Source organism: Pyrgilauda ruficollis, unplaced genomic scaffold (assembly GCF_017590135.1).
Source record: "Pyrgilauda ruficollis isolate IOZ18807 unplaced genomic scaffold, ASM1759013v1 scaffold45, whole genome shotgun sequence".
Lineage (NCBI taxonomy): Eukaryota > Metazoa > Chordata > Aves > Passeriformes > Passeridae > Pyrgilauda > Pyrgilauda ruficollis.
Genome location: NW_024526044.1, coordinates 5,132,739 through 5,156,868, shown reverse-complemented (window position 1 = coordinate 5,156,868; position 24,130 = coordinate 5,132,739). Strand labels below are relative to the sequence as shown.

Genomic DNA, 24,130 nt, shown 5'->3' with positions numbered 1-24,130 from the left:
GTACCCATTTAAAAGGGTTTATCCTTGAGCTAATTGATTACATTTTCAGGGCTAATATAGGTGATCATTTACCATAACCATTTCCATCTACCTTTCACTTGCTATGAACAGCAGGATGACTTAAGAATCAAAAAACTGAGATGAACAGCTCACAGAAACACTCCAGGAGCTTGAAAAATCAGAGTCTGACACTCATCTCCACCACCAGTTTAGCACAGCTCTGGTCATGTCACACCAGCTCTCCCTTTACCTGCACCAGGGAGCAGTGATGCTCGCCCTGCTCGGTGCTGCTTTTGTGTAGAGGAAATTCTGTGAGCTACAATGAAAGAACCCATCAAAGCTATGCTTCAGAGACATGTCTCTTCTTAAAACTGAACTGCTGAGGATTGTCACTGTCAATAAACACTCATCTCCACTGCAGCAGGCAGCTGCTTCAATATTTAACCAAAGCGCCAATCTTTTCTTTGAAGAAACAAAGGAGGAATAAATTTGACCCTTAAACAAACTTTGAGAAGTGAAGATTTAAAATGCTTTTTAAAACACTAACTTTGAAATTCATTTTTTTTTTTCTCCCTTAGCAACGACCAAGCTGCTGTAAAATCTCTGTGCTTCAGTGTTGTTCTGCTCATCAGAGCTGCTCCCTCCAAGCCCTTCCAGGGCAGCCCCAGCCTCACACCAAGGTGTGCCTTCACTCTTTCTCACTCTTCTTTCCATAAAAAATACAAAATCATCTGGATTTCAGTTTCAAGAAAGCGAGGATCAAGAAAGATTTATGAATACAGAACTCTGGGATGAAATATTTTTGTGTATTATAAGGTGACCTATTCACAATAAAACTCCCCCAAACTGTATACAGATCGAGCTGGAAAAAACCCAACTCCTTTGAGTCACATTTGCCACAAGGGGAAAGAGAAGCCAGACATGATGTGTACCTTTCCATACTCTATTTTGGGACTTTAAGATCCTATTTCTTTCACTTAAAAGATTTTTCTTAAACGTTGCTTTTGCCTAACTCTTACAATATTAACACAGCCAGACATGGGCTGGTCTGTGACCTGAGGAAATGCAAAGCACTTTGGCAGATAAACAAATAACATCATTCCGAAAACAAGGAGACTTTTCTTGTTTGGTTTGCTGCTATGATTGGGTTTCTAAACAAAATGGAAATGTGTGGCACGATTAAAAGCATCATCTCACCTCTGCAGAAATCAAATTCAGTCTGCACTCCATCCATGGATCAATACCAGTCAAATTTGGGAAAGGGGGGGATTTGAGTGCCATTTGCAGAAGGCATCTGTGCAATTCTGCATGCAAAAATGAGCAGATGTGCCCTTAGCTGCTGAGTTTGTCCAGTTACACACCCAACACCATCCCTGTGATGGCCCCAGCACTGCAGCCATCAGGAGCACACATCAGGCACATGAAACACTTCTCCTGCCCTGTTCCAAAACTCAGGTCTCCTCACAAACTGAGACCCCAGCTCCAAATGCACAGCACTTAAAGGCAGAGGTGTTAATTCCCTTCTAAACCATTCCCTACCCAGTGCTGAGATGACCCAAACCCTGCACCCAAGCAGCTGGCAGTGCCCCTGGCCAGGGGGATGTGAAGCACAGGGTCACTGCTGAGCTGCACAAAGAACAGAGCTCTGCACAGGTGAAGGCTGCAACACTGCTCAATTGTGCTGAAATCAAGGGATAAATTGACAGCAGAGTCAAAAACCAAGGCAAATTCTTTAAAGATTCTGTAGGTGATCAGCTGTAGACATAACGTACCAATACAGGGGGAAATCAGTGCAATTTTGAAATTTAGATCTTTCAATGGGACATACTTTTTCGAATTTAAATATTATTATAATTTATGCAGAATTACATTATTAGCAGGAAGAAGAGAGAGTCATAGGAAATAGATAAGATCACTTTTTTATCCTTACCCACGAGCCAGGCCAGAGAGGGGCAGTGATTTCTCAGGTCCAGCAGAGGACGAGCAGCCAAAGCCCAGTGAGGAACCTGTGGTGCCCTGTGCTCTGCTGACAGGGAATGCTGAGAGGGAATGCTGATCCCATCCTGCCCTGCTGCAGGGAATGCTGACAGGGAATGCTGACCCTGTCCTGCAAGCACCCCAAACTGGCACATCAGGCACCACTCAGCAGCTGCAGCACCTCAGCTCCCGGCAGTACTGCAAGCTTTGCCTTCTCACTGCTGGGCTGTGGAGCCAAATTTTCTCGGGGATTTCTAGTTTGGCTGTTGCACATCAGAATGCTCCGTGCAGTGCTGGGCTTTGCAGATGAAAGCAGCAGCATCTGCAGCTGGTACTGCTGTGTTTGAAGAGCCCCAGTAAGAGCCTGTGTGAGCCCGACTGCTCTAGAGAGTACAAGGCAGTCATTTATTTCCCATTCCCCCCAACAGAGCTCTGCCTGTCGGGCATTTAGGTCTTTCTTTCTCTCTGGGATGGACAAAGATGCATCTTTAAAGCACCTTCTTGTCTAGACAACGCAAGGAGGGAAGTATAAACGTGGGGAATGGGTTCTCTAGGCTGGGGGTTTTATCTGCTGGAAAGCACTCGGCTGGCCGGCTCTCTGAGCTCAGGGTAACGCTGTGCATCACTGTCCCTGCCAGTCCCTGGGGATGCATGAGCGTGTGTGCGGTCAGCTCGGGAGATTCACACTCATCCCGGCCGGCAGCGACAGGAGGGAAAACTGAGCCCGGCGAGCAGCGTTTAAACGAGAAGGGAGCACAAAGCCGTGAGAAATCGCTTCCTCCCGCGGCTGCCCTTCCTGCTGCTGTGCCGGAGATAAGCGGGGCCGCCCGGCCAGCCGGGGCTGCGCTGCCCCCGGGCCGCCTGTCCTCCTCCGCCCCGGCCGGGGCCGGAGCCCGACACCGCCCGCAGCGGCCCCAGCGCTCCCTCCGGGCCCTTCAGACCCTCCGAGAAGATGTTCTGGGCCAACAGCGCCGTTTCTGTCCCCCCTTCCTGCTGCAAGCGGCTCCAGCCTTGGATTTGGATCATTAATCCCCACCGTTAATAGCCGCGGACCACAATGATGTCAAGGATTTTTTTTTTTGGGAGGTCTTTGCTCAACAATACTCGTAGCGAGATGGAAAAATGTCACTGCATTGTCTCAGGGAGAGTGGGGTATCAATAACTGTCAGGAATTCAACAAAGACCTCGTCCAGCCACTGTATCGTGTAGCAGCTCCTCTGCCTGCTTCAGTTAGGGCTGACATTGAGCAACAAAGCCCAATCTTCTCACATGGTTTTGTTCAATTTAATGGACTTGGGACACTGCAAAAGAACGCAAACCAGAAGGAGATCTTTGCCTTGGTTCCTTTTGCTCCCTGTCAAAGCTCAAGAGGCCCCACAAGGATCCCACTGTGCAAACGAGCCCTGCAAGTAAATCAGGTGTGAAAGGTGCAGTGGTTTGTCACACCAAAACCCCTGCAGGAGCCAAACCCAGCTCCAGACCAGACCAGTGGTGGCCACCAGAGTGGCACAAAGATGCTGGGCAGCACCAGCCAGCTCCAGAACGGCCTGGCCTTGCCCTTCCCTGCACAGGGGCCTCGGGAAGCTGGGGAAAAGGACAAACTCAGCTGCTGGGATGTGCCCTGGGCAGCAAACCCGCCTGGGAGGGCTGACAGGGTTTCAGCAGCCCGGCCCCACTGTGAGAGTGCGAATCACCCCATGAGCTGTGATTTGGTTTTGAGTTTCCATCAAAGGCTCTAGTTTCACTAACACACCAATGAATTAGCTGAATGTTGGAAGTCACATACAGTTAAAAGTCAGAGCCCCATGGGAAGCCCAGGCTAAGAAACAATGTCTCCTTTGACTGCAAAACCACAAGAAAACACAGACGGCAAAATTCAAATATAAAAGGAAAGTGGAACATACGTTTGTTATTGTAAAGCAGCTCCTGTGAGCTCCACTAACAACTCTGCCATTCCAGCTTCTTTTTAATAAGAAAAATAAAAAGAGGCAGTGAAAGTCACCACAATTTTAAAAGTTAAAGCCCAGGGGAACGTTGGGCTGGCTGTGCTGAACAGGAGCCCCTCTCTGCACAGCTTTCCTGCTCTGGAGAGGAGAGGCGAGGAGGAGCCTGGCACACAGGGCTGGAGGGGCTGGGGGTCCCTGTGCCTGCCCTGCCCTCACCTGAGCACGGGCGTTTTGCAGCCCTGCTCTGCATTTGGATGTTGTAGCAAGGCAATCAGTGGGGATTTAACCTCTCATTACACTCCAGGGCTGTGTTTGCTCTGCCACCTCTGTCCCAATCACATCCACAAGCTCTTTGCACAGGAGCAGCCACTGCCTTTCCTAATGAACAGGCTCTTCCACAGCCTTCCTGGAGCAGCTGGGCACAAATAAGCAGCTTTGGGAAAAAAAGAGCTGGGAACCAAACGTGCCTGCCCCTCCTCTGTGGTCTCAGTGACCAGGGGGACCTGCAGGATGGAAGGAGCATGCAAACTTCAGCTTTGTCCTGGCTACAAAGCATCTCCTGGCTATTCTCAGCACCTTAACATCCACGGATACTCACATCCAACTCACATCCCTAAAACCTGAGCTCTCTACAGTTAACACAAGCTGCAGGCTCCTCCCAGGAGTGACTCAAACACCTGAGCTGGGAGCCTGTGCTTCTCCACGGGACTCCACACAGCCCTGAAATCAGACATGTGAACATTCCCTGGCATGCAGGGCTTCTCCCCTGCTCCTGGCACAGCTTCTGTCCCATTCCACCTGCCCAGCTTCCAGAGGCTTTGATCACCTTCTCCTGCCATGCTTGGAGTGCACAGCTGGTGCAGAGCCTTGAGCACAAACTCGAGGCGTGACACGTGAAGAAGAGGAAGCAGCATCAGAAAGATAAACCACAAGATAAGGCTCAGAGGATATGAGATCTGCTGGTCTGTAGCTTCAGAGCACCCCAAAGAAGAAATCTGCATGCAAAATGCGTTTTCCAAAACATAAATATTGCAGGGCAGCACCGTGCTGCAAAAACCAGCCAAGATCTCTTCTGCCAGCAGGTTCAGCTGGGTAATTAGTCATGTGAAGGGTTAATTGAAGGCTTTTTTTAAAATCAGATTTGTTTCAAAAGAGATTGTACTTTAGAAAAATACTCTGTTTACATCTAACAAGAACACAAAAGTTAAACTTCACAGAGGGGAAAGAAGGAGAGGGAAAAAAAAAAAAAAAGATCCCTTGAAGCCAAATAACTTCTGACATGAAAACTTTGGATTTTACTAGCCTCCCCCAGTCTGAGATGCCATAAACCATACAGGTGCAACTATCTAATTACTTGGCATCCATATGAACCTGGTTATGTTCAAGTGAACACAAATTCAACAAATACTCCCAGCTTTACAAGGAACCTTCAGAAAGAAACTGTCCATGTTTTCCCCAGATGCAGGCCCAGCTGTGCAGAGGCACATCTGCTCAGGGAAACTAAAGTGGACATTTGAATTTATAGTTTTAGATCCTGAAGTTTGATGGCAAATTATGATAAAACTAGCAATACTGGTTCCTGTCTTCAGCAGAAAATATAAATGCCTCTTTGATTGATATTGATTGCAGGAAGGAAACAAATTCTATTTCCCCATGTCACAAGAAACTCCTTCACTGCAATAAGGACCCTGTTGATAGGAATACCTTGGGAGGGTAAGTGAGACTGCAGTTGCAAGCAAACTGAGAAAGGAGAAGTGCTGATTGCTATCACTCCTGCTTCTAGGCAGCTTCAAACACACCACAGGAGGCTGTGAGCTTGTCAGACCCAAACCAAAAAGCCTGCATTACTGGAGTATGGCAAATGGGACTGCTGTTTATTATTACCCTGCACCCTCCACTCAAATGCCCAGGCCATACATGTAAGTCCAGCTCCATCAAAGCAAACAAATTCATTGATTTAACAATTTATGGCTTGATTTTAAAAGGGGGTGAGCCTGCAGGGGAATACTGAACATATGCTTGAAGTTAAGCACAAATCAACCCAGTGAAATTAGTGGTATTGATCACGTGCTTGAAATTACACATAAATGTTAATGTTTTCCTGGTTCCTGCAAGCCCTGAGCGTGTCAGGAACATCTGTGGGATGCAGCCAACTTTGTTTAGTGAAGGCTGACCTGTTCAGCTTCCACACATCATTCCAGCACTCTCCACTGACACAGCACAGCCCCGACCCCAGCCTGGCTTTGGCTTTCCTTCAGGAAACATGGGCTGAAAACAGGGGAAATGAGGGAAATGACTGATGTGCCCCCACTTGGCTACACTGCAGCTACTCAGCCAGTATTTTATACCACCCTTTGAAAGGTGAAGGAAAAGCTGTTCACACTCCAAACAGAAGAAGGGTTCAGCTCATTCAGCTCTCAGGTCAGCAAAGGGACGAATTTGTTCTCTCCACCACTGACAGTCTGAAATTTGCTCACTTGTTTCAGCAGTGACTTCCCAGGCACCTTATGACAGTTGTAACGGGATCACACGAGGTTCATACAGCCCAGAAAAGGCAGCAAATACATTTCCCACATTTCTGAGCTTTCAGAAGCCAATCCAAACCAACCCTCTCCAAGTCCCGGACTTCGCCACGGCTCAGCACATCCAAAAGCTCACAGGGCGCTCCTCTCTCAAGGACAGCCTCCAGTAAGGATTTCAGAGATGAACTTGCCCCCCCTTTTCCTCCAGGAGATCCCCAGGAGCTTACCTGGACCACGGGGTGGCCGCCGGTGGGAGCCTTGACGGCGCCGCGGCTGCCCTCGGTCTCGTAGTGCGCGCGGTGGTGGGGCTTGGGCTGCACCTCGATGCGCAGCTCGTAGGAGCCAGACTGGCTGGACAGGGGCCACTCCAGGGGAGGGAGGGACTGCACGGGCAAGCTGGGACACAAAGAGAGAGACACACCACCAGGGAAACTCCTGAGAACCTGATTTCTCAAAGCCTGGTCCCTCCTTCCTCCCAGCGCCCCACCTGAAACATTCAGGTGTGTGCTTGAATTCCCACGAGATGATGCTGAGCTGCTCACATCTGACTGCAAGCTCTGCTGAGAAGACAGTTCCTTGCAGAAGAGAGGAAGATATTTCTGTTCCTTAAACAGAAATACCTGCAGCAGTTACATTTTTTTCAAAGATTCCCCTCTTTTACCTAGCTTTCAAAGATCCCCCTCCTTTATCTAGCTTTTGTTTTTTCAAAGATCCCCCTCTGTTATCTAGCTTTTGCTGTGTGACTCCAACTTGGATCACAGAATATGTATTGTGAAATATTAACTCCATTTGCCACTACCTACCAGTTGTGTAAATGAACAATTGTTATGATTTCTATAAATAGTAAAAGGCACATCAACAAAATGCTAAATATTCTTACCTGTTACTAGTTTTCCTGCTATTAAAATACACAAGGGTTTATGACATGGAATGAATACAGTGCAAGGTGCAACTAAAGCCTGCACTGGATTTTAAACCACGCTCACTCTGTGAGTACAGGCTGCTGCCAGGACCGGTCTGACAAGCCAAGGAAGTCACAGCCTGTGCTCCTTCACTCACAGTTTGTGTTCAGCAGGTCAGGAACACCCTGGGACAGCCTCAGTGCCCAGTGGGATGGCACTGACAGGGTGCCAGCAGGGACTGTGAGCAGAGTCACACACTTGGCACCTTTGGTCCTGGCAGATGCCACAGAGCCAGACAATGGAGGGCTGAGATTTGGGCTAAGGGACAACTGATAAATTAACAACCAACACTAAATCACCAGAGCTGACCAAATGCTCAGTCTGACCTGGAGCAGCAAGCTCTGTTTGGAATCAGGCATTATTTAAAGCATTTTCATCCTTGATGGAAATTTGAAAGTGACTTTACAAAAGCAATGCAACCATTTCAGGAGCAGCAGGATGGCACCAGAGTGTTCAGCCCTTGTCAAAGGCTGTCTGCAATCTGCTATTTAGACAATTCATTTGGAAATTTGAATTTGTAGTGTACTGGCTATCAATGAACCTCTTTGGTGATGTTTCTTCAAAGCCCTGACTTTTTCATCTCAGAATCCTAATGGACCAGGCTCCCATGAACCAATGCTGTCCCTGAACACTCAGCTCTGGCCTGCTCAAAAAAACATTCCCTAGGGATCATCAGCCACGACAGAGGACACCAAACCATGAAAAAACATGAAAAACACACCCACAGGAAGCATTACATACCTGCAGATTGGTATTGCAGGCACCGGCTGCTTTGTCCAGGATGGAGGAACCAACAGAATGGATTCTGGGGCCGAGTTTCTCCTGTCCTCCTGCTCACAGGGCCCGTGGAAGTCAACGGCCTGAAAGACGTGACACGGAATGCTGTTTTTGTGGGAAGACATGGACGAAGGATCGGGGCTGGTTTTCCAGATCTTCGTGGGGACGCCGCAGGAAGGATCCGTGGGAAGGCTGCTCATAGCATCCATGGAAAGGGGAGCGCTGGCCAGCTGTGTGTAAGTGACTGCAGAGGTGTCCTCTCTCGGGGGGATGCGAGGAGAGGGCTGTGGAGAGGGGGTCCGTGACTGCCGAGGCGAGGCGGAGGGCAGCGGGGTGCCGTAGAGCCCGGTGCAAGAGAACCTCCGCTTTGCACCTGGCGACGAGGACCTTGAGTTGGGACAGGGTGATGGTGAGTGGCGTCCCAAGCAGGCTTCCTCCGTGATGCTTGTTCGTGGTGACATTATTGGAGAGGTTCTAGGAGAATAATGAGTATGGATGTTTTGAAACTGCGGACAAAGGTCATCACTAGGACCATTATTTGGTGAAACACATGGTGATGTGCAAGGAGATACATTTGTCTCTGAAATGAAACTTGCAGAGGAGCCGCTACTAGCTGGGCTCAGACACAGTGGTTCTCTGTAGCCCTCAAAGCCAGGGACAGGCAGGGTAACCCTCGGGCTAGTGGTGGCTGAGTTTGGCTGATGTTCTACCAACAGAACATCTGTGTCTCTGCTGCGGAAGGGACCCCCCGAATGAATCAGTTCATGATATGGAGTTATTTCAATCCTAGGGCTCGGAGCAGAGGCCCCTGCAGCGTTGGCAGGGTGTGTAGGTGTTGGCCCTATGCTATCTGGCTGTCCATATCTGCCCATGGGATCTGCAGAAAGGCTAGGAAAAGGCAGGGGGCATGGCTTGAGGCCACAGTCCAGGACATCATGAGCGTATGTAACTCCAGAGGGTGGGCTGTTGGTTTTATGTGGAGTCGGTTCTTCTGGAAAAAGAAGGGTCTCTTTAAGACTGTAAATATTGTTACAGAAGCTGAGCAATCATGGATTAAAAAAAATGCATATTTATAAACTGGTTGTGATCTGATATTAGCTTATTATTTAATTCTTTTTCACTGCAGTTAATGCCTGTGAGAAGTACTGGATTAAGAGCCAGGGAAGCCCAAGAGCTCAGGGCAGGTGCAGCATGGACAGAAGCACTGCAAACACCACCAGCCAGGCTCCTGCTGCCTGAGCCTCACCCGAGGGATCCCCTGGACAGGGCAGCAGAGTGTCAGCCCCCCTGTCCAGGGCAGGACTGCCCTCCTGCCAAGGACACCCCAGGTGCTGTGACTTTGGTCAAATTTTGCCTACTAGGAGCTGGACTGAGACCAGCACATCACAAAATCACTTCCAAACAGGTTGAGGAACAGCTTTTGGAGAAGGGAGAAACACCTTCCTTACACAGCCAAACCCAGCCAGGAAAGGCTTCGTGAACCAAAGCTGAGCTCAAACTCTTAAACTGAAAAGTCACTTCTGTGTGATGATTTGTTTGGCTCTGTATCATGACAGCAAGTTTGGTGACAGGTTTCATGTGAGTCAGAAAACACATTCACAAATATTTGTTAGAGAAGAGAGAGAGGGAGAAAGAATCCAGCCCTGTGGTTAAGGGCAATCACATTCCAATTTCAGCCCAGGGAACATTTTCAGACAGGGATTATAAAAACAAGTAGAGTGCTCAGTAAAACTCTCTCTCTGCTGGTACCAAAACCCCTCAATTTTCAGAGATTCCCATTTTGCAAACTCTGCCCAGGTTGCAGAGCACAGGGATGCTTCCAGGGAAGCCAGAGCTCCCAGCAGCACGGCAGAGCCCAGCTCCAGTCTGGTCCCTGCACACGAGGGTGTGCAATGGCAGTGGCATCCCAGAGAGCAGAGTCATGGCAGCTCCTGGAGCTGCCCCAGCCTGGGAGCTCAAGAGTATTTGTCATCACACAAAAACATGCAAAACCTTACCAGGATATGTTTTTAAAGATTTCAGTATACCCAGCAGGAAATACCTGAAACAGCTCCACAATTTGGGATTAATTCACCCTATCTGCTCGCTCTGGGCACAGATCAGTGCATGCCACAGGCAGAGGGTTTCATTTAAGTATTCAAATTACTGTTCCAGCATTTTCTATAACTCCTACATGACATTAGACAGCAATTCCCATGAGAAAATACCACACAGAAAGCCAGGCAGGAGCTGACTGTGCTTTCTGCAAAAGTAGCAGAAGTTCCTAGTGAAACTTTTACATGCAGAGAGATTTTGACTGCTTTTCAGCAGGCTTCTGTTCATTTTTAGGAACTGCTGAGCCTTTGTGTTCAGTGGGGAACCCCAAGAGCCAAGCAAACAAACCAACACACAGAAGGGCTGGACAGGAGGGGAGCTGCACAGGACAGTCCAGCTTGCACATTTCTTAAGGTTCCCTCTGGCTTTTAATCCCAGCACACAGCTGTTTTGGGGACAGGAAAACAGCAACGAGTCACTGAATTCTGAGCCAAACATATTTTTAGCACTGTGATTTCAGAGCTCTGGCACTCAGGAGCGGTGTGTCATCCCCATCACTCAGGTCTGACACATCAAGCCTCGAGATTGCTGCTGAGATTCCCTTTGAACAGAACTCGTCACATCTCTGCAATGAGCAGAGAAACACACCCCCCACAGCCCCAAACCATCGCTGCCGCCGCTCTGGGGACAGCCACCCCCATTCCAGCTGATGCCAGGGGCAAAACCAGCCCCAAGCAGAGCCAGGCTGGATGCCAGGCTCGAGGTGGGATTTGTGCAGCGACCAGCAGGAGCAGAAACCTCTCCAGGCTGAACAGCTTCACCTCAAGGAACGGGTGAGCCTTTCAGCTCCCCGTGCAGCACACCCAGCTAGAGCTGCCCTCCCCACACCTTAAACTGAATTAGCTGTGCCAGGTACAGACAACAACAGGTACAGAACCAAAACTCAGCACAGCCAGCAGCAAAGCCAGCGGGGGGAGGCTCATGCTGAGGGGTATGGGACAAGCAAATGTATTTGTACGTGCACGTGTAATTGTAAAAGTCTGCTGAATAACAAACACACCCCTCACCCACAGTGACAGCCCATCAAAACCCGGGCTTCAGACAAGGCACATTTTCTCAGCTTACCCCTGAAACACTGCGTTTCACAGAGCACTTTCACCCTGGCACTGCCCCACGTGCCAGGTGTGAATAACAACGTTCACACACACACACAGCAAGCCCCAGCCTGCCCCTGCCACCGGGACACAGCCCCGCCGAGCAAACACCCCCAGCTCCTGTGCAGCAGCAATATTTACTCTCCCCCGCATGGCAAGCTGTCAGCGCAGGGCCCGTGGGCACGGCCGCACACAAACCCTGCCCTGCCCCAGCAGCGGCGGTGCCAGGGCTGAGCCTGAGCCCTGACTCATCGGCACGGCTTCGTCAGGAGCCGGCTCGGGGCTTTGGGGAGCTCTCCCGGCCCCGAGAGCTGCAGAGGCACAATGCTCTCACTGTCCCGGCCGCTGACGCCGCGGTCTGTCCCCATGGCAACGCCGGTGATGCTGCACGGTGATGCTGCACGGTGATGCGGGCTCTGACCTCACCGGGGAGGGATGCGGGGTGCGGGGCTGAAGCAGCCACTGCTGCTCCCACAAATAAACGGCTCTTCCGTGGAAATCGGCAGGAATTCTGCTTGCTGCTTCAGCAGGAGGGAATTGGCTGCTCTGCTCTGGCCAGCTCGGCTGAGGTCAGGAATCTCCTCGAGGAAGAGGAGAGCCAAGAGCCCCAGGAGAGGAGCATCGCCAGCAGCAGCAGTTTGCTCCTGTGAGCAGCATCAAGCCCCTGCCTTTGTGAGGGGCAGAGGAGGCTGGCCAGCAGCTCAGCTGCTTTCTCTCTGCCCTTGCAGGTGCCTGTGGGACACAGAGCCCAGGACACAGCAATGGCTCCAGGCAGATGGCCCCAGCACCACCCAAGCTTCTCCCTGAGCTGCCAAGGAGAGCTTGGGTAGGGCAGCAAAGCTCACACTGCTGGCCCTCTGCCACACTGGGATGGCAGGGAACAGCCCTGCCACCCTCCAGTGGGCTCCCCAGGGAGGGAGAGCCCTTACAGAGAACAGGTACAGGATGGATCAGCCCAGCAAAGGTGTTTTCCAAGGACTGAAGCGACTCGGAGATACAGCTTTGCTCCCAAGGCCGTGCCACCTTCCAGAGTTCATCCATTTCTCATATTGCATCCCAGGACACACTGCAATACTCCAGCAAAGGACTGTCCTCTCCACTGCTGTTGTGATGGATAGCTCACAGACAGCTCCTCAGCACGGGCAGCTCCAGCACTTCCCCTCTCCCTGCACTCAAGCATTTCCCAGCCTGAGGTTTCGCTGCTGATTCACCCTCTGATTCAGTACCAAAAGATCCTTCTGCTTTCACAGGGGAGTTAAAAGAAAGTGAGTCTCACACCCAGGCAGCACTGGCACCTCCTCATGCCCTCAGTCAGCTCTGCTGCCAGCAAACATCCTTCCCTGTGTCACTCAGCTCCTCTCCCTAGAGCAGCCCAAGCCCTGTGGGATCCCACCCAAACTGCCTACAAGCTGCCAGCTCTCACTGCCCCTTTTCCCCACAGGTTTCACCCCCATGACTGCCTCTCCCACCACAGCAGGGAATGAAGCAGGGGTCTGGATGCTCCTGTACTGCAAATAACCAGCAAAGCAGCTCCTCTGGCCAGGCAGCCTCCCCAGGGGGAGACCCTCAAGAGTGCCCTTAGGAACCCAGGGAGAGTTGAGTCACAGGAGAAAGAGACCAAGGGATTTCAGTTTCAAAGGACTCGACCCTTCATTTACCAAACTCCTTTTCACACATCTCTGAAGGGCAGAAAGGAAAAGGAAAAGGCTCCCGAGGCTCCCCAAGCCCAGGGCCACAGCAGTGTGAGCACACGTGGCTTGGGGAGGTCTGAAACAAGGCAGCGCCTTCAAAGCCAGCCACTCAGCCAAATGTGACAATTAGCATGAAATTAGGGAATAAAGGCCCACCCAGCAGCTGCATTCCATGCTGGGTTTATCCAAACCATCCTCTAGGAAAAGCTAAAGATAGCCCTGTGCAGGCCAGGGAGCACAAGTTGGGTTTTGACCTCACATCCGCTGGCTGCAGCTCCCGGGATTTAACTGCAGTCCCTTATTTGCATAAGTAAAAGAGTCTATTTTCTTTTTTTAATTAACTTGCTTATTGTCATTTGAAGGGCCCAGTCCAGAGCTTCTTTGCATTTTTCAAAAGCTGAGTTGTCTGTTATTTACACTAACTGCTTGGAAGCTCCAAGTGAGAGCTGGTTTCCTGAGTGAAATCTGGAATTCTCTGGTAGATGTGCATATTTGCTTCTTTATGGCAGGGCTGAACACTGCCTCCTGTGTTCCTGAGCCAGCCCCAGGACCCGGCTGCATGCACTTTCAGTTTTTTTTTCCTTTTAATAGCTTTGCATCTGGGAGAAGAAAAAAAAAAAGGAACGAGGCAAATTATTCAGGGCTTGACACCTACAAGACGTGGCAATGTCCCCGGGAGCCTGTCTACATACAAACAAGCATTTGGAGGAATATTAATATTTATGGATGCTCCCTGCACTACACACACACAGACCTTGCAGATTCACATCAGCAGTCTCAGAGCCTAATGAGCTACAGCAAGGGCCTGAGAAAATACTCCTTCCCATCTGCATTCCTACCTGCTGTCTCAGGGCAGGGCTTCATCTGGAATCTTATTTAAACACAGGTTTTGTCTGGATTTGCAGAACACCCCTCAGAGCATCAGCTCCCAGAAGGGCTGACCTCAAACATTAAAAATGATGTGGCAGCTTTACCTCTCAGCAGATCATCACACAGTGAGCCCAACAACCCTGAAGGGAGCTGCGGGGGCAGAGCACTGTCTGCAGTTCAGCATTTTGTCTCTCAGCAGCCAGCAACAGGTGCTAGGGAAGAGCACACCCAGCAGTTATCAGAACTCACTCCTCTGGGAGCCCTCATTTGTAGGAGCTCATTTGGAAATGCTCATTAACTCACTTGGCATGTTTGAAACAGCTAAAATTTGGGCTATCAGTGATACCACTACCAACACCTGCACAGGGACTCTGCAGGGAATGCATCTCACACTTTTTTGCTCAAAGGACACAGAAAACATCCTCAGTGGTCAAAAGAAATCCCAGCTTCCAGCTGAAAGCAGTGCATGCCTTGCCCACACTCCCCAAATCCTGCTCACCTAGCCAGGCCCCTGAGTTCAGCAGATATTTCTTGTTTGCAAATCCTGAGAAGATTGCTAATTAAAGTCTGGCAAGTAAAGGTAAAAAGCACTCTCTGCAGCACTGCTGCTTTTGGAAATGGCTGGCTTCAAGAGGAACATCTAATATTAACAATATTGACTGCAGGGTTTCTGTTGACCCTTCTTCCCCTGTTGCTTTTACAGCAGTCCATGTTCCTGTTGGCCCAGGCACACACAAGCTCTACTGAATGCCAGACACTTGCAGGAAGGATATTTCTGGCATCCCCATGGCAACAAGTTGTGATATAGGTCCTGCTTTTAAAACACAGCTTTGGATGGATACTGCCAAATTCCAGCCTTTCAAAAAATTGTTTATCAGGAATAAACATTCACCCCAATCCATGCCTAGAGCCCAAAATTTATGTTTCCCCGTATTTTTTTTAGTTTTAAAAAATCCCTTTTAGCACGCTTATGGCTTTGTTATTTTAGGACTTGTCATGAGCAGTGGGTGGAGCAGCCCAGGCTGGGAGGCCTCCAAATGCAGGAACCAGACTGAAGTGCTGGGACCCATTCCTTTGGTTTTGGTTCCACTTTGAATCCTCCTCTGCACAGGACCTGTTTGCCCAAGTGCAGTTCAGACGAGGCCAGGACTGCACATGAACAATGAGCATCAGTTAGCAGCAGCATGTGGACAAAGCCCTTGCTCAGAAATTGACCATTTTCAGCTCTCATGTAAACATGCTTTAATCTTTTGTACATTAAAGGTTGCGGATGTATCCTGGATTGCTTACAGACTGGAGCTGCTGCCTTTTCAAAGCCAGGGAGAATGTTCTCCAGATTACAATGCTCATATATATGGTTGGGATCTTTTTGTTTTAATGCTAATGATTTCCATCTTTGGAACAGAATTACTACTAATTATGGTTTCCAGTCATTCAAAAGTGAAGAAAGCAGGCTCAAGAAGGAAGTTACTTCTACAACAAGCACACCCTGCTCTGCATTTATGTGGTTTGAAGATTAAACTTTCTACCCCCACCTACGTGTGATTATATTCTGTAGAACTTCCCACTTAAGGCTTCACAGCAGCACTGTCTACTGTAAAGCTGTGAACACACCAGCATCTGAAGCTTTCACTGACGTTCAGTGTATTTTCATTAAAATCATTAACCCCTCCCCATTGTGGATTTATTGTAGCTTATTTTGATCTGCATGAAACCTTGGAAGAAAATTCAGCTTTGTCCACCTGATGGCATGAACCATCCCCAGTCAGCTTCAATGCTGGTGCACATCTGTACACTTAAACAAGGACAGAGAGAATAAAACTCAGCAACAACTCTCTACCTCACTGATGACACAATTCATCAGGCCTCAAAGGTCTCCTTCTTTGGAGGAACACAACATCTCTGAGATGCCCCAGGGAAACACCAGCTCTCCACTGAGCAGAATCCAAACCAATGTATCTTAGAGACAGTATCTCAACAAATCATTCCTCTGGGTCCTCTCTTTCGGCTTTGTCTGGTTTACACAAAACTGTATTTTATGGGAAGTATCCCTGTTTAGTACCATCAACAAACAAAATTACCATGTAGAAAGTCAGGGAACACTTGTCCCTGCGCTTTAAAGTATCACAGCATAAGCCCAGAAAAGCAGAACAGTCCGCAAACCTTTCTTTCCCCCTCAATTTTAACTTCAGCTGCTGCCGTTTGTCCCCAGGCTGGAGCCAGCGGCTGCGAGGGCTGCACGCCCCAGCGCTCCGGCTGCCGGAGCTCCCGGAGCTCCCTGGGCACCACGCGGGGCACGAGAGCCGGGCCGGGCGGTGCCCAGCGCCTCCGCTCCCGCTGCTGCTGCAGCGCCCGGTGCCGGCTGCACGGCCCGGGGACAGCGGCATGTCCCCGGCCGGACCCTGCATCCCGGCACCGGGCTCCAGTGGGCCTGGGGACAGCGGCATGCCCCCGGCCGGACCCTGCATCCCGGCACGGCACGCGGCTCCCGCGGCCCGGCCCGGGCACCTGCCGGCCAAGCGGCCCTCACGGCAGCGGCCCAGCCCCGCCTGCCGGGCCGGCCCCGGGGGCTCCGCCGTGCCCGGGCGGACCCTCACCAACCTTCGATCGGCTTCAGGTAGTCGTAGTCGAAGAGGATGGAGAAGTCGAACTCCTCCTGCGGGCTGTCCGGCCGGGCCGTGCCGGGGCCGTGCCCCGGTTCCCCCTCCTGCGGGCCGGGGTCGGGGCCGGGCCCGGGCCCGGGGCCCGCGGCGCTCATGGCCCGGGAGCGGGGCTGCCCCGAGAGCCGCGACCCGGCGGAGCCTCCGGCAGCGAGAGCCGGGCGGTCAGAGCGGGGAAACGGAGGGAACAACGCGAGGAAACACCAAGAAATGCCCTGGCCGGGGAGGCTGCGGCGGGCGGCAGCGGTGCCCCGACGGCAGGTGCGGGCGGCGAGCCCCGGGCGGCACGGCACGGCTCGGCTCAGGCTCGGCTCGGCTCAGGCTCGGCTCGGCTTGGCACGGCTCGGCACGGCGCGGCCGGGCGGCAGCGGGGCAGCTTCCTGCTCCTCGCAGCCACCTGCGCCGGGGCCGCCCCCGGGGAGGAGCCGGCACCGGCCCGGCAGCACCGCACGGGCCCCGCGCCGGCGGCAGCGGGGATATCGGGCCTGCCCCGGCTCGGGGGGCTCCAGGAACGCTGCCCCTCGGCCGAGCATCTCCGCCTCGATGCCCCACGCTCGGTGTGACCGGCTGCCTTGCCCGCAGCCCCTCTCTGCGGAGTGCTGCAGGGTCCCGCCGCTCCGGCAGCGCGGCCGTGCCGCTGCCTGCTCCGGGCTTCGCGCATCCCGAGCCATGCGCTCCCATTCCCAGCAGCCGGTGTGTGTAAGCGCATCCCGAGCCATGCGCTCCCATTCCCAGCCGGTGTGTGTAAGCGCATCCCGTGCCATGCGCTCCCATTCCCAGCAGCCGGTGTGTGTAAGCGCATCCCGAGCCATGTGCTCCCATTCCCAGCAGCCGGTGTCTGCCAGCACAGGACAGCCTCTCCTCGCTGCAGCACCTTTAGAGGCAGCGGGCCCATCGTGCACAAGGGCTCTGTTCTCCTCCTGCCTCGCTCACAAACAGCGTTTCAGAGGACGGGCGCTCGCCGCGTTCCCTGCTGACCACAGCCGGGTGCTGCCAGCTTCCCCAGGTCCCCCTGCCACCTCCACCACACTGCCTGCATTCATCCCATCTGCCCTGGCCCTGCACAGGGTGCTGGCCACTGCCCCCCGACAGCCTCCTGCCCCGGGGATGGCTGCTGCCAGCAGCAGTGACTTCACTCGTGGGTGACTGGGGACCCTGGGTTTGTGTGTTCAGAGCATCTGTGGTCAGGGGGCTGTTCCCTCGCTTACCTCTTTGTGTGGTGCCCTTTATGAGTGTGCAGATGGCTGTCATCAGGTCTGTGAGTTTGAAAAATGCTCCTAGTCTGTAGACAGGGCAGGGATGCAAAGGCAGAGGGACCAAGATCATTAAAAACCTATTTTGGTGTTTACTTCAGCTTGTTTTTATTTGCTAAGCCTGTCAGCACGGTGGCATTAACTGCAAGACAAATCTTTAAGTTACGTTACTTGTCTAAGGTCACAGAAAGTCTGTTTTAAAGCACACATGGACCAGAATCTCTGCAGCTGGGCTTATAACCCACTGCCTTTCTCATGAATGTGTCCAGCCAAGGAATGACAAACTGCCTTCTCATCACACCCTTTTGCTCCATCCTGTGCTCATCCAGAGGACAAGAACTCAGACTTTCCCTGCAGTTTGCAGTCAGGTTCTTTACAGAGTTTCTGAAGAAGCCCAGGACTGGCTGGTCCCCCTGCAGCTCCTGGCTGGCAGCAGGAACACCACACAGGGCTGGGGCTGGAAGGGCACTCAGGGAGCAGCCAAACCTGCTGGGGGTCTGCATCAGGCCAGGTGGGCAGCAGTCCCACCAGAATCAGACCTTGTGGCATTCATTTGTTACTGGAAGGTGCTGGGGATAGGGAAAAGTGCCTGTCAGAATGGGCAGGTGAGCCTGCAGAGAGAATACTGAGGTATTCACAGATGCTGCCACCCCTTGGGGAACCTGTGCTGCTCTCTCTGAAAGCCTGATTTGTTCTGAATTGTTTAAACATCTATTAAATTGGATTGTTTGTATCTGTTGTCCAGTGATCCTTACTGTTTGCTGAGCACTGGCCTTTTATCATTGCCTCTTCTATTTAAAATTCATTAGAAAAACAAAATATACTTGCTGATCTTGGCTTAGCACTAAAGAGAGCTGTCATCCTCACAGCTGACACCACACGGAGCACAACTGGAGAGCATCAATTGGATTAGCCTCAGAAGGAAATGACAAACAAAAACTTTGGGCTTGTTAAGTGAGATACAGGTGATTGGCAAGAGGGCGTGGGGAAACGACCCTGACTTCTGCTAAAGCTCTATCCCATCCTTTACTTCCCATTAGGCATGTGAAGCTTCAGACTTATCCTCAGCTACTCCTAGGATTAGTAATGCTCCACAAATGGAAAATGTACCTTTTGCTTTCCAAGAGGACCGTGTCATGCCAGAGTCTCCCTGCTGACACACGTAATCATCAGTTCTGCCTCTGCCCAGGAATGCGGGTGACAAGACAGCAGTGAGAAAAGTGCTAGAGAAACGTAGCAATTAGCTCAGCTTATAGGATTCAAGGATTTCTGCCCAGCAGACAACTTGACAGCTGTCAGGGAGCAAGAGCCACCAGGCTTTAGTGCAGTGTGTCCCTGCTGCTCCCCCCTGCTGCTCGCAGGGCACACGAGGACACCGGTCCTGCATGAGCACTACTCAGAACCCACAGGAACAGTTTCCACATGCTCTGAGAGCACAGAGATGCGAGTTGGAACGCTCTGTGGGCTAGCTTTGAACCTACCTGTGTGTCACTTCGAGCAGAAGTGCACAAAATAGAGATCTGGCCTAAATATTAGAGGGGTATCAAGCTGTTGGTAGGTGCAGGCAGCTGCAGAATCCAGCTCAAGTGACAGCTGTAGTGTTTGGAGCCTTCCAAAGGCTGAGTGGAGTTTAGTTTAGACCCAAAACAGGCTCTTGAGCCCACAGTGAAAATAAAACATTATAAATTAAGTTTTAGCTGTTAATAACTACATAACTGACAAATACTGCCCACAGTCTGTCATTAATAATTAGTGGTGAAGGGAAGGCAGGGAAGCTCCTAGACTTAAATAGACTGTGGGCTCTTCAGCCCAGTATATACACTCAGAAACATCAAAGGAAAACCCAAACAACGTGACAAATGCTTCCCAAAGCTTGATTTCCATTAGGGCTGGAGTGGAAGGCTGGAGTAAAGTACAAATACTGCTTGGTTTTCCTAAATCTCAATATTTTTCTCATCAGAGCCTTCCTTTCTCCAAGGATCCTCCATGCATTTCTCCTGTGTCCAGGGTCATGGAGAGTGGTCCCAGCTCTGCTTGGGCTCTCAGCACTCACCCTGAGATCCAGGAGTCAGCATTAGCTCCGGGGTTTTTCCTATAAAGCTGTTTTCATGAGCCAAAAAGGTGTTTGAAGGACTGAAGCAAAGCCTGTCCTTGGCAGCATTAACAAAAATTGCAGCCACGTATGCTTGCAGCAGGCTGCACACAGAGCAGAGCTGGAAATACACTGTGCTGCCATTTCAGGGAACTGCAGGGTGGAAGCAGTCCCTTTTCCACATACTTGGATCCGTGCTGCCCTTTGGCAGGGCTGTACCTTAATAAAACTTCAGAAGAATGTGAATACTGGACTACCTAGGCACTGGGGGACGGGGAATCCAAAAACAAATCTAAAAAGAGCACTCCTAGTGTAATACAGACTGGGAGTTAGAGAGTACTTCACATATTTCTGTGTTTAAATGCACTGCCAATGTAACTTCTCATTTACTATTTTCAGTTTCTACTTGTACTGCCCCACTGTATTCCCTGCATCAATTGCTTCACTAATGCAAGGGAGCAGAGGGTGCTCTGAGAGGAAGAAATTTTATTTGATCTCAGAAATGTCTATGATAATTATTATTTGTCCCACATGATACATAATTTACTCTGAACCTCTAATACTGCAATACCTTCACATGAAACTTTTTAAAAGAAAAAGAGGTAGAAAAAAAGCAGATTAAGAAAGCTGCATGTCTATTTAGCTGCTAAAACCCAAAGAAAATATGAGTCAATGCTGTCTTAAAAATCTAAGTGTTCTAATGGTGTATGTGGCAGGCATTAGAAATTTAACAGGCAACTAAAACTTGCACATGGACTTAATCCAAGCTCTTTAAAATGAGCTCAGCCTGTGAGTGACTGGTTGCTTGGTCTGGAGAGTGGGGAGTGTTATTAGAGAAAAAAAAAGGAGGGAGAAAGAAGGGAGAAATATCTGGTAGTTCCTTTGAGAGGCACAGGCACACACACTACTTTTCAATTTTGGGGTCAGGTTGAGTCAGAGATATTACCCCCAAATTTCAAGCTTAAAGTGGTTTGGCAAGAAAGGACAATGGAAAAATTGCTCATATCTCCACGTTCCCATTAAGTTCTGAAGTCTGCTGGGCAAACCAAAGGAATGCACATATCATAGTTTTTTTAAAAAAATAGATTAGCCCAGTAGTGGAAAAGAAGTTCTAGGATATTATTATCCTTGGCTATTTTTTAAAAAAAATGAGTGATGAAATTTCACTTAGAATATCTACTGGAATATTATAAAAGAGTGCTCCAGTTCTGACAGGGTCCCATCTGTGAATGTGATTCCTGCCCTGCACGAAGGCCTCTGGAATCATTTGCTGGCTGTAGCTGGTGTCCCACAGGGCAGGCTGGTGGAGAGAAAGGTCAAGGGACAGAGAATTCACAGCCGTGGCACCCCAGGGTGACACAGGGACCCCTGGGGAAGGTCTCTGCCGTGGCTGAGACTTGCTGAAGCCCAGCTCGGGGAGCAAAGCCACCGAAGCAGCTTTTTGCTGGCAGGGTGTTTGTGCAGAGCCTTCATTCCTCATCCCGAGCCTGCTCCAATCATAAAAGGGGATAAGGGCTTAAAATTATTAACACATCATCATTTACACACCCTGCATTAGTAAGACTCTAACACTTTGTTGTGGGTGCAGGAATCCTCCCAGAGGCAGAGACTGATCCCAAAAATGCCATGTGTGATTAACCCCTTGCAGTTTCATGCTGCTTTTTCCTTGTGGAAATGCTGGGAGCAGCCTTGTGACACAGAGGCAAATCGGGGGCAGGGACTGCTCCAATCACGGCTGCACCACTGACAGGAGCAAGCATTTGCACAAGGCAAAAATACACCCTGCCCCCAGGAGCATGTTCTTTCTGGAGCATCTCAAGGCTCTGCCGTGCAACTGATTGCACTGCTTCACTGGCTACTGTGCTCTCAGCTATTCAATCTGGAAATAAAAAATAAAATTAATGCTTTTCCTTCTGGGCTGTGACTGCAGGGCCCTGGGGAAGCAGAGCTGCCCAGCCCTGGGAGGGGTTTTGGTGCTGCCAGCGGTGCTGCCCTGTGCTTTGGTGCAGCTCAGGTCCCCGACAGGAGCACGAGGTCTCCTCGTTCCCTTTGCTGCTCTGCAGCAAAATAACTTCCACGGGCTGTTGTGAGAGTGACTAAGAGCAGCTGGAGCGCTCAGGAGAGGGAGTTTTGTCTGGAGAAAGCCGAGGAGACGCGAGGCAGGGCAATGGCCTGATCCTAAGGCGGTATAAAGCCACTCGAGAGCCTTTCCATTGGCTTGTCCGAGAATCGCAGCTCTCGGATGATCCCCTTTGGGTGTAGGTGTTAACGAGTGTGTTTTGGCAGGTGCCCGGGGAGCTCGCTCCGGCAGGAGAAAACAAACAGCCGCTACCAAGGGCCCCTCAAAGGCAGCCGTGCCGCGCTCGCCCCGTCCCCCCGAGCCCGCTCAGCCTCCGCGGCCCCGGCTCTGACTCAGCGGCCGAGCGGCGCTGCCAGCGCGGGCGGGGGAATCGGGAACCGAGGATGGAGCTGCCGATGGAAGAGCCCTTCCCTCGTGCACCGCCTGCCCCTCCTGCCCCGTCAGCGCTGTCACAGCCGAGCGCTCCGAGCGCCGGGGGAGCGGCCGGGCTCGCTGCTCCTCGGCTGCGGGGCTGCGGCCGGCCAGGGCTGCCCCCGCACCGAGCATCCTCCGCCCGGACCCCGAGCCCCCGGCCGGCATGGCCCGGAGAGGTGCCTCGTGCCCCGCTCCGTGCGAGCCGAGCCCCTCCGCCTCCGCACGCCCTGCCCTGCCCTGCCCTGCCCAGCCCTGCCCTGCCCAGCCCAGCCCAGCCCTGGGCCCCGGCGGGGCAGCACGGGGGATGCCCGAGGGAGCATCCCCGAAGGCTGCCCCGTCCCCGGGCGGCGGCGGGGACAGCCGCGCTGCGGAGCGGCCGGCGGCTCGGGCCGGGGCTGACGGCGGGGCAGGCTCCTCCTCTCGCCGCGCTTAACTCTTGCCTCCTCCTAAACCCCGCACGCCGCCCCCAGCCCCGACCCCCGCCCGCCGCACGGCCCGGCCGCGCTGCCGCAGCCTCCGGCGGGCCCGGGGCACGCCGCGGCGCCCCCGGCCCCGAGCCGGGCAGGCGGCGCAAGGGTTAAGCGGCCGGGTTAGTCAGCGAGGCTCCTGGGGTGATGGCTTGGAAGAGGAGAGTCCCCCTGGCTGGAGTTTAAAGGAAGCTGCTCCAGACGGATTTGTATCGCCGTGGCGGATCGCTTCAAACCAAAGCAAAGCTAAAGGCAGCCCGCTCCCTTCCCCGAGGGCCCTTCTCGCCGGGAACCCCTCCTGCCCACCCGCTGGAGCCGCGGGACGCGCCGAGCCCCGGCACGGCAGCGACACACACACACACACGGCGCCCGGACAGACAGCGCTCACACCCTACCTTGATCCATAGACCTCATGATGTGGTGGTAGTGTACCAGCCTGCAGGCAGTTTCTCGCTGCATCAGGAATTTAAGGAAAAAAAAAAAAAAACTAAAGCAGAAAAAAAAAGGGAAAAAAAAATCCTCTTTAAACCATCTTCAACCAGTGCCGCCCGGACAGAGGGAACCCCTCTTGCTCGCCTCCTCAGTAAGCGTTTGGAGGTGCAAAGAGGGATCCGAACTGGGCTGAGCGTGTTCCTGAAGTGAAGTCAGTTCTCTGCTCTGAGATGAGGGTTACTAGAGAGGGAAAGGCCACTTCCTTCCCTGCTCCGAGTGTTTATAGTCTTTGAATGCTGTAAAATAACGGGATTCCCTCACTGTTTCCTCCTGTTTATCCCAGTGCCATGGAAACCCCTGGATCGCCTCCATCTCCCAAACTGAGGGCTTTCCTGCAACTTCACACTCAGGAATCCATGACGTCTCGCAGCTCCGGGCCAAGGCAGCTCTGCGGCTTTCTCAGTCTGCAGCACAAGCACTTAATTGTTGAGCAGAAAGTTAGAGAGCGAGTAAGAAAGAAATATGGATGATGTTAAAAATCCCAGTGTGTGCTTTTTAAACAAAACTTGCAGGAACTGCAAAGCCTTTCAAAGTAACGGGGCTTCTGTGCAGAAGTTTTCCTTCTTCCCAGCAGAAACAAGTTCAGGCTGCTGCTGCTTTTACCTTTGAATAAATCATTCAGAAAAGCGAAGTCCCCAGCTTATATTTATGTCTTTTAAATTCAGCAGCACTCTATTAATACCCATCTTGTTACTGGCACAGGTTTTGGCTTCTAATTACCACTGGCTCAATTCTTCAT

At 51.7% G+C, this 24,130-nt stretch overlaps 1 protein-coding gene across 1 annotated transcript in view; it reads right to left on the bottom strand.

Moving 5' to 3' along the window:
- The window catches only part of NFATC2 (nuclear factor of activated T cells 2), a 69,901-nt gene extending 53,210 nt beyond the window's left edge, over nt 1-16,691 (bottom strand). Inside the window, exons 1-3 of the mRNA XM_041478458.1 lie at nt 16,535-16,691; nt 8,149-9,175; nt 6,673-6,841 (exon numbers count right to left, since the gene is read on the bottom strand). Of these exons, the coding sequence (XP_041334392.1) occupies nt 6,673-6,841; nt 8,149-9,175; nt 16,535-16,691 (1,353 nt within the window). The remainder of the gene's footprint in view (nt 1-6,672; nt 6,842-8,148; nt 9,176-16,534) is intronic.
- Nucleotides 16,692-24,130: the final 7,439 nt, after the last annotated feature.